Below are 17,171 nucleotides of genomic sequence, written 5' to 3' on the forward strand. Positions count from 1 at the left end.
ATTAGCATAATGTAAGAGCACAAGATATTGTCATAAATCTTAAATATATTGCCCACAACAATATACCATTTTGTAAACACAAAACAATCTAACACAAATATTTGTTTCCATTATAATACATAGAGTAAATAGGACAAATAGGATAATCATTTTTGAAGGGAAATTGTTTAGGAACAACAGGCAAAGTAGCAACATCATGTGGCATTATTGCCATTTGAATGTGTAGGATCTGTAATTAAATCTACAATGATTAAACCACTGTCTGAGACATCAGAACCTCTTTTGTTTAAAGATCAAACATGCCCAAAATGAAGAGAATTGCATAAAATACAAAGAATTCTGCTACACCCTGATGCTGGTATTTAAACGTAATGGCAAACCCACAGTGGTCATGCTGCCATACAGCATTCCTGTTTAACACCTCAATCATTGATGTCAATTCCAGTTTTCCCTGTTTCTGAACAGAACACTTATGAAAAAATAACTTTGTATTGGCATGTCTGCACACACACAGTCCTACAGAAAATAGCTTTGGAAAGTGAAGCTGTTAACCGCTTTTCTGTGTCAGCGATGGAGGCACGTATGATATCAGATGCCACACGCAGCACAACATTACTTCCTGAGTCCATCTATTTAACTTTTCCTTCAATGACCTAAAATTGAACCTCAGTTTCCATGTACAATGAAGAGCGCGGAAACACAGCACGGATACACACACAACCTACACAAGGCCAAAGCTTCATATCTCAAATGAGAACAAAGTCAATCCAATCACGAGCAATCCAGAAGTTTCGGTTTCCATCATCTAATACCAGAAGCAAACTCATGTTTTCCGAATCATCTCATCAAAGCTGGATTTGCAAAGGGAACACGCCTCACTTTCTCTCATTCTTAAGGCAAACTTTATGAGCTCACCACATAAAGAAGAGGATATGAGGTTTAAGAAGTCTCCTGTTGCCCTCTAGTGGCCAACAGCTGCACCCAATTGCTGCTTAAGGTTGGTCATATGATTTTGTTATGTGAAAAACATAAAAAAACAGCTCACATGAAATCCACCAATAAATTCTGAAAAACTATTTTAACATAACATTTAACCTTTTCAAATTCGAACTGTTCACAACCAAAAAAATGAAGCTAAGGATATATTTGACCATTCATAAAATCATGATATGATATAGAAAGTGTATTTACTGTATTTATCTATATATTTAATCTAACTAGTAACCATGCAATCCAAAAATGTCAGGTGAGAGGTGTGTGTCCTACTTGTACGTGTAAAAGTGCTACTTGAAGCACTACGTGGTCTGTTGTCTGTTAGTTCGGAGATGGCTCCTGTGGTGATGGTTTTCTTCATGCGAGAGCCTGGAGCCACTGACCCCAGAACAGGCTTAGCCAAAGCATCATCACTGCTTGCCCTCTTCATCTACACACAAGAACATATGGTAAAGTTTATTACCTGTGAATTATTGACAAAATATATTTAAGGTCCTGTAATCAAAACACAATACCTATATAGATCATATATGGCATCATACAGCGATTTAGATTTCATAATAAATTTGACATTTATGTGCAGCTTTCTTTTAGCTACTGTACAAAAAATCTAATACTTGTGTATTAGAACTGTTCATTGTTAGTTGATTTTAGCTAATGCATTAACAAATTATTAACAAATAGCACCTTATTGTAAGGTGTTATGAAGTTTGGCTTCACTAAAGGTCAATGTAATAGTGGTATATTAAAAGATTGTTTGTTTAAAACAACTTGGTCATTGTACTTTGAAAAGTTTGTATATTAAAGCAACAACAAGCTGTTTTTCGACCTTTAAATAGTCTCTCTAAAAAATTTTTAGTGGTAGGACAACTCTTAACTGGACAAATTTACTGTCATTGCTACCTAAGCAGCCCTCTATTGGCTGAAGTCACACTTGTATCTTTGGTGTGCGGGTTGGTTCACAAGCCCCGCCCATCACCTGCTTTAAGGCATACCTGAGTGAAGTTAGCCAACTTCTATAAATAAGACGAAACAATCTAGTTCAAGACAACTCTCTAAACCATCACCATGGCAGATCCTGCTAAAAAAACTAAGAGGAAAAGAGAGAGAGTGATCGGACACGAGCCTGAACACAAATTAATATCTTACGGACTTACACTCGGTAAGGTGAGCTGCAAGAGGCAACAGATTGCAAACGGTTTGGAGACATTGAAAATGTTTTTACAGTCCTCGACTTTTGAGTGTATTAGTAATTTGGTTGTGCTCAGGTTGTTTATTGGCGTTCTAAGGTTACTGGTTCGCAATTTATAACAGCAAGGTAGACTAGAGATAATGTAATGTTGAGCTCAATAGCTTACAAAACATGATCGTGCCTCCTCATGAATTTAGTCTTATGCTTGCACACAATGACTACCAAACCACAATAAATGTTTTATGGTCAAAAGTTGCTGATTCCTTAGTTCATGCACGTAGACAAACGGTATCTATAGTTACTATGCTAGGCACTATTCCTATAGCAAATTGTGTTTCTGAAAATATAACTGCAGAAAATGATTTGCATTGGTAACTAAACACATTCACGTCCATGCGTTGTGTTTTGGGTGACTGGAAATGTGGAAATGTAGCTAAAGTTAGCAAGATACCTGCTATGGAGCTAGCAGCACGATATGCGCTAACAGCTAACAACCAGCTGCTACCTCAGAATCTAGTTTGAGCTATTAGTATAGCCCAGTAGTATAACCCGTTGGAGGCAAAATAGTGCTTTTGAAGTGACATGCCTATACAGCAACAGTTTTTACGACATTGATAACAGACATTGTGCTCATCAACCACATGGGGAACCATACAACAAAACGGCTCGTTGTTGCTTTAATGTTAGTGAAGACCTGCAGGGGGACTGTGGATGATTAGCCTTAGGCTAAATCCAGAACAATACATTAACTAGAAACATTTATGTTAAAATGGCACATGTCCCTTCTCAAATAATATAAAATAGTTTTTCAAACTGCTCCATTTACTCAATACTACATGTAGTTATACTTTCTGTCTGTAACACATCTCAATAAAATGGAAGGAAGGAGGCGGGAACCGGCAAACATTTAAACATTTAATAAATTAATATAACAGCCGGCGGCCCCTCACGGACGACCGCCGGCGAACAAAACAGAATATAAATACAAATACAAACATAACACAAGTTCGGGCCCGGTCCTCTCTCTTCGACGGTCCGGTCGCTCGTTCCTTTTATATGCTCCCATCTCCTACGTGATTCGAGGCCGGTGTGCGCACAGCTGGCGCTAATTCACAATTACTCACCGGACTCGAACCACGGTCTCGCCCCGCCTACTCTACTACACTGTCATAATATATATTCAATATTTTTGAGTGGATACAGTACAGTGTCTCTTTTTCACTCCCGTGATTCTCTTTAATCAACCGTTTGTACTCCCCCCTCTATATTTTTGACTGAGCTCACCTTGCTGAGTCGCAGGTCAGAGGCGATGGTGCTGGAGGACCGGGAGGTCCTCATCCCGATGTTGCTGGAATAGGAGCTGCTGGTAGACAGCTTCGTCCGCTCTGGGGCTCCTGGTCTGGGCAGTGCCGCCTTCACGGAGCCCCCTTTCAACATGGCTTTTTCAGTTTTTGAGCTACTTGGTCTGCGGGCAAAGATGAAGCAGAGTTAGATGGTTGTGTTTAGATTAGCATAGGAAATATTTGAATCCCACTATTAAGAAAATAAAAATGTGGCTACGACAAAGTTCTAAATGTAAAATCAACAAAAACAATTCTGCAGTTTCCATACAGGGCTGTTTACAGTCTCTGAGAGTATTAACGCACACAAAAGTGGCTCGCAGTAAATGCATGACATATAAGAGACCAAAACAGAGGTAATGTGAGAGGAATAGACAGGTGGCCATTGACTGAAAGAGGAATAAGTGCTCTTCAAAACAGACAAAAGAAGAGGGTGAGGGAGTTAATGTGTTCTGCAGTGACCTGTGGGTTACCCTTGTGGTTTGGTTTCATTGATTTGCATGATGGTGGGGTGTAAGTGTATACGGGCACAACCATTAACAGTGTCTGAAAAAGATGTGGAATGATAAGTGTATAGAGTTAAAACAATAACTCAGTGTTCATCTGCTTTCTGCATGTGATTGCAGACGTGATGTGAAGAAGTTGTGATGTGGCTATGCAAAAGTGAGACACAAATTCAGAAACACTTTAGTTATGTGATCATCATTGTATAGTATATGTGAATGATTAGAGTAAAGAGGAATTAAACTGAATTTAAAAATACAAATGTACAAGTGATGCAAAAAATGCAAAATAAAAATGGATATTCAGTCATTCCCTTTATACCACATATCAGAGCAAACCTCTGGACAATTATTCAACAAGAAAGTTTAAAATATTTTTACACAACAAACTTACTGATGTTGGTGAGAAGGCAGTATATGCATGGTGGGTTTTATAATAAGAGGAAGCCTGTGAAAAGTCATATGAGTGAGGGATCCAAAGAGTCCCTTCTGATAATCAAAGTATAACCAGAAAGCACATTAACAAATATGGAGGGTTAAAGCACAGAACAATACTGTAACATATATTTATGAACTCATGTTGAAAGATGAGGTAACCCATGCAGTTTCTGCTAATCTCATATTAATCTTGAGTACCTATTCAGTAGTATCTATTGTATACTTCGTTTCATCAAAGAGTATTTAGTTTGATCAAATTTATAAAAGACAGATACAGCTTTACGACTATTTCCGGAAAAAGATAAGCGCCTGTAGGCGTGCAGGGGGTTGGTGGAACTACAGCACGAGCACAGAATACATCATCGCATTGATTCTCTATGAGTTTTTGTTGTTTACATTATGCACATACACACTGATTCAAAACAAAACACGGACATATGACTTAGTTTGACTTTGAATTTGACTCAAGTCTGGCATCTTTTAGCGCTTTTAACGCCATCTATCAGTTTCTATCAGCGCCCTCTATCAGTTCTCAAACAATCTCCAAATCCAGAGTTATATCAACCATTTAAAAAACATTCATTACCGAAATGCAGTGAGCAAACAAACACAGCTAAACTTGCAACAGCTGAGAGAAGCGGCATTGATGGGCGTGCTCTTTCTCACTGTGGCTGGTTGACGCATGGGCATGCTCTTTCTCTCACGCTCCCCCGTGCCCTTTCGCTCGCTGGATGCGGATCCAGCGTTATATCCACCGTTTATATAACATCCATCACTTAAATGTTGTGAACAAACAAACACACCTTGACTTCTCTCACTATCACAATAGTAACTATTTGTAGCTGCAAGTCAATTTCCGGGAGAATTGCCCAATAATGGACTAAGAAAATTTGTTACGAAACGGCTTTTCATGTTCGAAAAAAAACTCTCTTAAACCAATACAAATGCTGGGGTAATGTAAAGAGTACAGAAATACTACGTCATACGTCCAACTCATTTTTTGACAAGTTGACCATTTCAAGCATGAGAAGACAGCTTGTTTTACAGTGTAAATACGTTAGAATGCATAAAATCATGTTACCTCATCTTTAAAACATTTATTAGAAAATACTATATTTAAATCCTATGTAAAACTATTAATTGCTTTAACTATAGTGCAAGTTATTTTAGTTAAACATCTCAAAAAAAAAAACAGACAAACCCCTTTTACAAATGTTATTGCAACTATTACTAATCAAGTATATGTTGTAGTTGCATTAGCTACGATATACATACTTTAATCTATTTTACCTTTTTTTTTTTTTTAACTCTACAAACATATACAGTATAAGATAACCTGTCACGGTTCTGCCTATCTTGTCTGGCTAATTCTTGGTCTTGAGGCAGAACCAAAACAGAATTCCCTGTTTCATGTGGGGAGAGACATTATGGACCTTTTGGCCTTCCATACTCTCCCCTAGTCTCGTCTGTGTTTCCCGCCCTTTCCGTGTCATTAGCTTCCCCTTAGTGTTTCATCTGTTTCACCTGGTCCCCATTAATTATCCTGTGTTTTGTCTCCCTATAAGAGTCCTCATGTTTCTTTGTCTTGTGCCGGTTCATTGCTTGCTTTGCATTGTTTGTATGTACCTGTATGCTGTGTTACCTTGCCTGTAAGTTGTTCCTTGTCCTTTGAAGTTCCTGTATAGTTAATGTTAGTGTAATTCAAGTGTTTGTTTTCTTATAGTTCAGTTAGTCAGTGTTCTTGTCCTTGTTTAAGATTATTGTTTATCCTATCTTGTTTTCCCCCTCGTGGGTTTTGTTTTGCCTGTTTTTTAGTGTCTAATAAATCTGTTAACATCTGTACCCATACCATCTTGTCTGAGTCTGCCTGCACTTGGGTTCTCCTGCCCTGTCTCCCCGGAGATCCGTGACATAATGAACCGGACAGATCCGAACCCAGCAGGCAGCATGGACGGTAAGGGGTCAGTTCCACGGTCTCTTCAGGCCCACTTAATGCTTGGACTCCGCCAGGGGAGTGTCGGTGACCGGGAGTTCGCCAAGCTATTCTCGACGGCGGCGGTGATGACCGAGTTTGGAGAGGAAGAGTTGAAAACAATTTTCAACTGCTGCCTCACTCGGCCCCTCACGCCGTCAGAGAAGAGGCTGCTGGCTCCCCTGGGGTTTGCGGACATGGTCAGGTTCGTGAGCAACCGGAGTGATCCCGGAGGCGAGGTTCCACTTGGGACTTCCACCTCGCGGTCGAGCGCTCCGAAGGATCTCGTCCTGGCCACCGCAGCCCTGGGGGACTCCGTACCCGCTGGCTTGAGCTCCATGGTCGCCGATTCCTCTGGTGGGGCCCAAGATGAACGGGGGAGGAGAGACTCGGGGACGCTGCCAGTAGACTCCTCTGTCCCAGAAAACCCTCTGTCCTCCTCGGGCCCATCCAAGGGTCCGATTTTCCGGAGGAGGAGCCAGGGTGGAGGAGCGTCCAGTCTGGTGCAGCAACCGATCCCGAGTCCGGAGCTACCCAGTCCGGAGCTACCCAGTCCGGAGCTACCCAGTCCGGAGCTACCCAGTCCGGAGCTACCCAGTCCGGAGCTACCCAGTCCGGAGCTACCCAGTCCGGAGCTACCCAGTCCGGAGCTACCCAGTCCGGAGCTACCCAGTCCGGAGCTACCCAGTCCGGAGCTACCCAGTCCGGAGCTACCCAGTCCGGAGCTACCCAGTCCGGAGCTACCCAGTCCGGAGCTACCCAGTCCGGAGCTACCCAGTCCGGAGCTACCCAGTCCGGAGCTACCCAGTCCGGAGCTACCCAGTCCGGAGCTACCCAGTCCGGAGCCGGAGCTATCCAGCCCCAAATATTTTTTGGGGGGGTGTCGTGGGGAGATCGCTGCCACAAGAGACCACCAAGCCCACGTTTTGTTTGGCCTCCGGCAGCGGGGAAGGTTCGTGAAGGACTTTGCCTTTGACTTCCTGGCCGCGGCGCGGTCTTCGGGGTTCAACGAGGCGGAGTTAAAAGCTATTTTTAATAGTTGCCTCGATGAGCCCCTAGGACCCGCTGAAATGCGCCAGTTGAAGTCCAAGGGCTTCGCGGACACAGTCCAGACCCTGCTGGATCGTGAGTGGTCCAGACTGGATTCTCCATCTGGGCTAGCCTCGATTCCCGAGGGTAGTGCCCTGCAGATCGGTTTCTTAGGTCTCTCCTCGCCTCCTGTAGCCACTCCACCGCCAACCAGCTCTGTTGGCAAGCGGGGGAGAAAGAAGAGGCAACGGAGGACTGCCCCGAGTCCTGCGGTCCCGAGTCCTGCGGTCCCGAGTCCTGCGGTCCCGAGTCCTGCGGTCCCGAGTCCTGCGGTCCCGAGTCCTGCGGTCCCGAGTCCTGCGGTCCCGAGTCCTGCGGTCCCGAGTCCTGCGGTCCCGAGTCCTGCGGTCCCGAGTCCTGCGGTCCCGAGTCCTGCGGTCCCGAGTCCTGCGGTCCCGAGTCCTGCGGTCCCGAGTCCCAAATATTTTTTGGGGGGTCGCTGTGGGGAGGTGACGGTCCGAGCGTCCAGCCCGGCCGCAGATCCGGTCCAGCAACCGGCGCCAAGCCCGGTCCAGCAACCGGCGCCAAGCCCGGTCCAGCAACCGGCGCCAAGCCCGGTCCAGCAACCGGCGCCAAGCCCGGTCCAGCAACCGGCGCCAAGCCCGGTCCAGCAACCGGCGCCAAGCCCGGTCCAGCAACCGGCGCCAAGCCCGGTCCAGCAACCGGCGCCAAGCCCGGTCCAGCAACCGGCGCCAAGCCCGGTCCAGCAACCGGCGCCAAGCCCGGTCCAGCAACCGGCGCCAAGCCCGGTCCAGCAACCGGCGCCAAGCCCGGTCCAGCAACCGGCGCCAAGCCCGGTCCAGCAACCGGCGCCAAGCCCGGTCCAGCAACCGGCGCCAAGCCCGGTCGCCGCCGTCAAGTCCGGCCGCCCCGCCGCCGTCAAGTCCGGCCGCCCCGCCGCCGCTGAAGTCAAGCCCTGTCCTGCCGGCCCATCAGCCGGCGTCAAGAACTGTCCTGCCGATCTTCCGACCGGCGCCAAGCCCTGTCAAGCCCCCTGGGGCTCCGCACTCTGGTGCGTCCCCCAGGGCAAGGACTTCCCCACCCAGCCCTACCCCTTTTGGACTTCCACCCATGTCTTGTTTGCCCCCACCCCCCCTCCCTTGTTTGTTGTTTTTGTTGAGTCACCCCAATCCCCTGTTGATTCTTGCCTGTCTGCCCCTTATCTTGTTTTCCATGTTTTGCTTAGTCTTGTCTATGTCCCAGTCTGTCTTGTCCTGTGGGTCTCCTTGAGGAGCGTCAGGATGTCGCTCCTTAAGGCGGGGGTTCTGTCACGGTTCTGCCTATCTTGTCTGGCTAATTCTTGGTCTTGAGGCAGAACCAAAACAGAATTCCCTGTTTCATGTGGGGAGAGACATTATGGACCTTTTGGCCTTCCATACTCTCCCCTAGTCTCGTCTGTGTTTCCCGCCCTTTCCGTGTCATTAGCTTCCCCTTAGTGTTTCATCTGTTTCACCTGGTCCCCATTAATTATCCTGTGTTTTGTCTCCCTATAAGAGTCCTCATGTTTCTTTGTCTTGTGCCGGTTCATTGCTTGCTTTGCATTGTTTGTATGTACCTGTATGCTGTGTTACCTTGCCTGTAAGTTGTTCCTTGTCCTTTGAAGTTCCTGTATAGTTAATGTTAGTGTAATTCAAGTGTTTGTTTTCTTATAGTTCAGTTAGTCAGTGTTCTTGTCCTTGTTTAAGATTATTGTTTATCCTATCTTGTTTTCCCCCTCGTGGGTTTTGTTTTGCCTGTTTTTTAGTGTCTAATAAATCTGTTAACATCTGTACCCATACCATCTTGTCTGAGTCTGCCTGCACTTGGGTTCTCCTGCCCTGTCTCCCCGGAGATCCGTGACATAACCTATACGGAAACAGGTGAGTTGTTAGAGATGTTAGTTCCAAATGTTACACTGCTCCGCAACAATGTGTAAAACACGTCCTCACTCCTCAAGTAAAACAAATGTACAGTGTATTTCATTGCATCCCACATTCAAAAAAGTAAAATTGAAAACCTCTGTATGCCAAAAAATAGAAATGCTGCAGTCTCAGTTTGCGCCACGGGATTTCTATATCGGGATATCAGTCACCATTGCACCTGAGAATTTACAGGCCCAATATACATGGAACATGTTATCATGCCTTCAAGCTTGTGTTTATTCCTCCAACTCACAGCCAAATGTTTTCTTCAAATGGTACATGACTGATGAACAAAGATGGATATTGGACAAATGCAGTATGTATCCATTTAATGACTCCTTATACAGTTAAAGCTTAAAGGCTCATATCAACTGCATTACCATGCCATAGACTTATAGACTTGTCATCATCAATGAATGGCATCTGTGCAATAAGATAGAGCGAGAGGAACTAAATCAACTAAAATCACATGATCATATTCAGGTCAGGTCACCTTGACACGTGACATTAAAAAGTGCAACTCTTCAGTCAGAAGAGTCACTGGCCAAAGACATCAAGCTACATGAGTTATCTTGGTGAATAAAAAACTGTGTTTTTGAAACCACAAATGAATTCCTCCTCCTTACAATGTGAGGATGATGCAGTGTAACCAACTTCCTGTTAGTGAACAACTGGAGGACAGAGAGGAAACTCACAATGACTCAAGAGTTCTCTGTTTCATGTCTTAAGGACGTATATGACTTAAACCACAATTTCAAAAAAGAAATCTGCTGCTTACTGGTTATTTTCCTTTTGAACACAAAAATGACATGTTATTTTCCAGAAAAAAAGAAACACACAATTAACTCTGCATAAACAATTCATTTGAAAACGTATTCATAATGAGGGTGAGGCAGAAATAAATCCACATAAAACCACAGTCTCTGTACTGTTTCATAACTCGGTTGGCATATTCTTGCTCATGGTCTAGTCATGTTTACGTAGTAGGCCAAAGAGGATGTAGAAGCTAAATATCAAGCGGCTTTATCACATCCTCTTAACATTTTTCAGCCTTAGCCTGAGTCTTAAAATAATCACGAGTATTTCAACAGAAGGGGACGTGAAAAAGAGAAACAAAACGCCAAGCTTATACTTCTCTAAAATCAATCCAGACATGAAACTAAGGACAGAGCACTTGGGGTATAAAATGCCTTTAAAATGAAGACTGTCAGTACATGTCACTAGTCTCCATTCTCTTTTATGATATAACCCCAAACAAAAATACAGTAGATATTTCTTGCTGTCATGGCACCAGTACCAATAGATCCTTGTGTTTTAGGGAAGATGGTACATGAGAGTGAAAACAAAAATGAAGAGTGAACAATCAGATACAACAAAGATTTTTGCAAGAGAGGAGTCTGCCTAAATCCATGATTTTATAGTTTACAGTCACTTACAGCAGAGCCCGACTGGAGCAGCATTTACTTACAATCCTCTATTATAGTATGTTCAAAAAAGTATCAAATCATTTCAGATCAATAATTCAATTCAATAAGTCAATTCTGAGTTTCATGTTCAAAATCCAAGCCTTATCACTCATTTACAGGAAGCACAATTAAGTCTGTTAATAGATTTGAGAAAACAAATTAAAGAGGTACAGTATACCGAAATAAAGAAGGATTGGAACTGTAGCAAAACAGTTGTTTTTGGAAACTCTTGAAGACTAACTTCAAGTTTGGACAACATGTAATGCTGGGTTCACACTAAACAACAACAATCGCGTTTATTACTTGCAGGAAAAGTTCGTTACTTTGCATGAGTGATGTGATCCGACAAATATTTTTGACATTTGCGTCAATCTCACGTCACTCGATTCACGTCACGAGCAACGCCTGGCACGAGTTCTCGTCTATATGCGTCTTTGCATTGACTTCGTATGTAATTTATTTGTGCAAAATCGCTTAATTCGCGTTGTGTGAAACCAGAGTAAAAGTTCAAGTGTCTGGAATCTTTGAGTGTGTCAGTCGAAAAGGTGCAATTACATAGACCTTTTAAAATTTTTGCTTTTTGTAGTTGAACAGTCGTCACTGATGCCAAGCAGAAACAGAGCTATGACAGAAGCCAGAGAAATAAGGACTCTATTAAAGACATTCTTTGTATTGTTGTGGGTGTGAGGGAGTCGGTCAAAGTTCTAAGCCAGCAGTTTGCATTCATCAATGAGATGGAAGCTGAGTGACCAAGCCCCAGACTCTTGAATCTTCGTAAATGAGCGAGACATTTCAAGAGGCCTTTATGAGACGCCAAATCCTGTTTTACACCCAATTTAAACACGATTAAGGCCAGATTCTGCACGGATGCAGCCCAGGAGCACGCGAGGAACCGAGCATATAAAAGGAGTCCAACTGGGTTTTGCCCAATAAGAACCAATAAAATTATGCTGTGTTTGTCTTACTTTAAGTCATGCTTGTGAAAATGAAATATTAATCATTACTTATTTTTGCAGGGTTATTTACACAGACTCATTTTAGCAGTCGGCTCATTCCTTTACTGTGAAGAATCATTGTTAATGGATGCAGAGAGGAGTCACACGCTAAAGCAACAGAACATATACAGTGCTAATAATGCAGAGGAGTGGGATAGGAGTACAGCCAAGTGTCTGTAATATCGCCACCTGTTCGATGATGGGAGAGAGTGAAACAGAGAAGGAAAATTTGTTTGTGGACTGCAGCTCATAGAATTGTTGGTTTCAATCTACAGGAAGCACTGACAGACTGACAGGAAGTAAGCGGTATAAAATGATGATTTTATCTAGGTCAGGTCTGCTAGGTGGTACCATATATACATGTCTAACTGATAATGAAAATGCATACATTTTAACTGTGATCAAGGCATGAGTAGTGATAGCAACATTAATGGCAATTTTAAAACTGTATGGTTTCCATAATCAAAGTAATCCTATTGTCATCTTTTTATTACAGATTCTGCACAACTACAATGTCAAAGACAAATAAATCAACTGTAGACTAGGCCAACGCTAGAGTAAACACTATGATCGGCCTACATTTATTGCCTCTTCACAAATGAAGAGTGAGCCCAACACCTACATATTGAAAACAATAGCTTCCTTTTTAATATTAACACGTAAGAATTCATAACAAGAACAAGGGGTCAAGTGTAGTATGGCCATCTATTCACATCTTTCAGATGGCCATGGGCAAGAAGGCACCTACGCAAAAAGACAGAAAAGAGAATCTCATTATGTTCTACTGCAGGACATGGCTACTCCATTGAAACACAAACATATTCTGGCAGAATTCCAATTCACATATTTACAGTTCTAAAACGTATGCAAGAGTGTGTCGCAGATGTTTGTTGAAACAAATTTACCAAAGATTCCCAGAAAGTACACTACCAGTCTAAAAAGATTAGATGTTTCTGATGGTTCGCCAGACTATTTCATTGGTTCAAAAATCAGAAATTCAGCTACAGTTCATGCAAAAATGCCTTAAGTATTAGGTGACAGGTACAAATATTTACACAGCACAAAGTTTACAAAGTGCTTTTCGGTATACACAAAAGTTGGGGTGGGAATCAGCAGGCATAAATTATTTAAATATCTGACTGAATATGCACAATTACTCATAAAAACTCATTAACTCTGGGTAATCAAAGGCAGCAAAAATCCTTTTTGATCCTATCTGTCCTACCTTGTAATATGTCCCCCTAAGGCAGCATTTTTAAGCTTTCGGTCGCAGCCAGTTACTTCTCTGTTGGACACATCTACTTCTCCAGTTTAAGGTAAACTAAGCTCCCATTAACGTCACACCATACCCTTAACCCGCACATTGAAGTCAGCATGAGATTTATCTGGTTTAACATCCCAGTTTCACTGCTTCTAACAAAACCACAGTGCTGCTTTAATTCTGCTGATTTGACAAAACCAAAAGACATGCACTGCAAGCCTGAACAACATCTGTATCACATCTAAACAAGAGTTTCAGTAGTCCTTTTATTTAGACCCACCTTTACTAATTCATTTAACCACAAAAGAAGGACAGTGTTGGTTTCTTTTGGGATATGTTTCATTTCACGTTATTTCACAGCTCGTTTTAGCAGATAAGTTAACGTTGCATTTCAACCTGCTGGTGCCTGCCTTTGCAACAAGTTGTTTTATTATCGTAAACTCTTTTAGACATGTTTTCCTCCACATGTTGAGTTTTCTTTGCTTAGTGCAGTAAAATTGACTTTTAAGTTTGATGTGCATGGTAAAAACAAGGGCTTCGGCGAAATTAAAATTCTGGGTTGAAACTGATAACGAAAATTTAGGATGCACTAGGCCAAATAAACGATACCAAAAATTTCTTTTAAAAACTTTGAAATAGTTTTTATTGAATTCTATTAATAACACACTAAAACCAAAAAAATTAAGGAAAACATTCTGGTTGTATCATCCTACCCCCGCTTCGTTTCACACTGCACATGTTTGACACCGCAATGCAGGGTTAAAACCCCGCTTTTAACTCAAAATTCTAAATTACATGTGTGAAACATTCGTTTACCCGGGGTTAAATGCGGGGTTTAGAATGAAGATAACCCGGAGTTAAGCTCAGTGTGAAAAGCCTTAAAATGTACTAAACATGAAGTACACTACAAAGCTGGTCTGGGATTCAGAGATCTGAGTGCCTCGTGCAGTTTTCATAGCAGATCTCATCTTTCTCATAGATCTAAAACCCCCATGGAGCACAGCTTCCTGTATATGTGGTATCAAAGCACGGCATGAATAAACACTCCATAGCTTGCACTAGGATCTCCTTCCTCCAAAAACATTAACCTCATATGACCTGCAAGTCAAGAAGATTCCCATCCACAACTCAACAAATACTAAAAATGTCTGAGAAAATTTTAAAAGATAATAAATTTTGGCACTATGGCACTAATACATGTTTTTCTGTGTCTTTGGTGTGTTATAAGTTACCCATGTATTAGACACGAAAAATTGCACAAATGAAAGTGTCGGAACAAAAGATGCATTCTATCTAAAAGCAAATGCTCACCCAGACCTGCCTAAAACGCCTTGTGTGACCACACCCCCATGAATCTACGTCATTTCGTGGTATGACTTGGCTAATGTATACGCAAGTAAGGTGGGCGTACTTGTAAATCTCATTGTATCGTCGCCACTAGTGGTCGACCGATTATCGAACTGGCCGATTATCGGCGTCGATATTAAGGATTTAGCAGATAATCGATCGAATTAACTTGGAAAAATCGGTATCGGCCCTGAAAAACGCATATCGGTCGACCTCTAGTCGCCGCTGCAGCAAAGTCGTGGAGACGCTGTGTGTTTCGTTGCAAAAAGAAAGCCCCTTTGTTTGCCCTTCCAAAAGATGAGACAAATAAAAACAAATGGTTGAATTTTATTTGCAATACTGTTCCAGAACAGTACAATCCGAATACTCAAGTGTATGCAGCGCATTTTACAGATGATTGCTTCATGAACCTGTGAGAGATCAAGGCCGGGTGTGCACGAAAGCTTTTGTTAAAAAGTGAGGCAATTTCAACCATTACAACTTCGCAAGGACAGTCTGCCGCTTCAGATTCGCTTATTTTCATTGTTAAAGACGTTGTTACGGACTAAGGCAAGTTGAGTTTGTCATGTGTTTGTAGCGGATGTTGTTTCTTTGTGTGATCTGCAAATGCAGACACGCAACGTGAAAAAAGACAACATAAATCCTAATAATCAGTAATTATGTTCCAACTAGGAGCAACAAATGTTGTGTTTATAATAGGGTTTATTGTCTTTGTTGAGTCGCGATGAGACATGGCGTAACACTGGTTAATCACTAACGGCAAATCTTTATAACGTTGTATATAAAAGGTAAAACATTTAGCTATAGTTTTTAACTATTTCCATTCCATTCCATTTTCTACCGCTTATCCGAACTACCTCAGGTCACGGGGAGCCTGCGCCTATCTCAGGAGTCATCGAGCATCAAGGCAGGATACACTCTGGATGGAGTGTTTTTAACTATTTAACATAGTATATTTTAAATACCTTACCATTCCTGTACATTCTGCTCAAGTCGCGCTGGCAAAGTTAATGTATCATCTTGATCATCTTCATTTTCCGAATCAGATTCAGGCTCTTTTTTTGGGAACATGTTGTTCCGAATATGGTAAGAGGCGCTACATTTCTGTGCATTTTATAACAGCTAAGTGGGTTTAAGCACTGTAACCCACTGCTTCTTGGGCCTTATTATTTTAATAGTCCAAACACTCTAGTCTTGAAGTGTCAAGAAACCCTCAAAAACAAACTGAAAAGCGTCAGTGTCAAATTAGCAGAGGCATTTCACTGTCAGATGTATCGATATCCTTCCACGCAGTTACCCGGGCTGACTTAGATTTACAAAGCAAGTATGCAGTCTGTATCCTCCACACATTCTTCTTGTCTGAACTCAAACCCACCATAAGCACTCTGAGATACATGCTCAGATTCAAGACAGATCCATCTCTTCTAAACACTTACAGTACAGTAGTTCCCCACCAAACCAGATCTTATCAAGTCAAAATCCAACAGCTTTCATTAAACTTAATCTTTCATTATCAAAAACTCCACAACATAAATAGGGTCACACAGTACTGTTAGAAATTATTTGTCAGGTAGTAACTTTGAAATGAACTGCTTACCATCAAATAAACTGCATGTTATCAAACGTTAATCAAGCCAGATACATACTAAAGTAATGTTTAAGGGTTAGATCAAACAATCAGTTACCACTTTTTATAGGCAGGTTCTTTTGTTTCCTAAGTCCTCTATGGTAAACTGAAAAGATTGTTATTGACTAAAAATGAAATTAGGAGCAGCCGGTAGAATGAGCGTCCAGCGTCAGAGAGACTGAAAACACACCTGCACCTGCCAACTCACAGAAGAGGCAGGTGCAGCATTCATTGACACTGACAGGCAAAGGGTGTGTGCTTTCATGCTCGAAAAAATGCAAACCATCTACAGCAAATCGTATCAGTGACAACATCAGCTGTGTTGACATCCTGATTTTGCGTCATACCTTATGGGTGGTCCTTTAAAAAATTACACAAAAAATGTAGAGAGTTAATCCAGTGTAAATCTGAAACAAATAGACAAAGATCGATCGGAGAATCTCCTTTCCCCCTTCGATCTTCATTTCAGCGATTAAAGCCACAGCCCTCAGTTCTCTTGGGTACTGCTAAACCAATCCACCCGCAGACCAAACAGCAGCCACAGAACAAGAGCGAGGGGAAGAATGCGATCAGAGGAGAAGGAGGAGTACAGGACTGACTGCTCACGGCAAAACAGGTCATGAATGAAATGAGTCTGCTGCTTTAATGTCAAAACAATACATAAAGAAAGACTTCCCATGATTTCAATAGTCCAAGTAGTGACAAACAAAATGATCAATTATGTAGTCAACTCATTGGAAACTAGCCACAAATATGTGACCCTGGATCACAAAACCAGTCTTAAGTAGCACGGGAACGATTATAGTAAAGTACATTGTATGGATCAAAATTATAGATTTTTTCTTGAAAGTCAAAAATCATTAGGGATATTAAGTAAAGATTATGTTACATGAAGATATTTTGTTAATTTTCTTACCTTAAATATATAAAAACTTTATTTTTGTGAGTGGATGGCCTGCTACAGTGCCCCTGATTAACAACTTAAAAGGTAGTATTCTTTACATTTAGATTTTTTGTACTCTTAGATTCCTGAGGTTTAAACGGTTG

The 17,171-nt window shown here is 42.1% G+C and overlaps 1 protein-coding gene across 6 annotated transcripts in view; it reads right to left on the bottom strand.

Moving 5' to 3' along the window:
• Nucleotides 1-17,171, bottom strand: part of specc1 (sperm antigen with calponin homology and coiled-coil domains 1) — a 73,000-nt gene that overhangs the window by 52,866 nt on the left and 2,963 nt on the right. The window contains exons 1-4 of one of the 6 annotated variants that reach the window (XM_056746126.1): nt 13,115-13,134; nt 9,306-9,372; nt 3,470-3,650; nt 1,267-1,423 (exon numbers count right to left, since the gene is read on the bottom strand). In XM_056746126.1, the coding sequence (XP_056602104.1) occupies nt 1,267-1,423; nt 3,470-3,622 (310 nt within the window). In that variant the 5' untranslated portion in view covers nt 3,623-3,650; nt 9,306-9,372; nt 13,115-13,134. Of the gene's footprint in view, nt 1-1,266; nt 1,424-3,469; nt 3,651-6,315; nt 6,382-9,305; nt 9,373-13,114; nt 13,137-16,182; nt 16,204-17,171 lie in introns of those variants that run through there. The other 5 variants (XM_056746123.1, XM_056746128.1, XM_056746127.1 and 2 more) reach the window with 5 other exon arrangements.

This window comes from Triplophysa dalaica, chromosome 4 (assembly GCF_015846415.1).
Source record: "Triplophysa dalaica isolate WHDGS20190420 chromosome 4, ASM1584641v1, whole genome shotgun sequence".
NCBI lineage: Eukaryota > Metazoa > Chordata > Actinopteri > Cypriniformes > Nemacheilidae > Triplophysa > Triplophysa dalaica.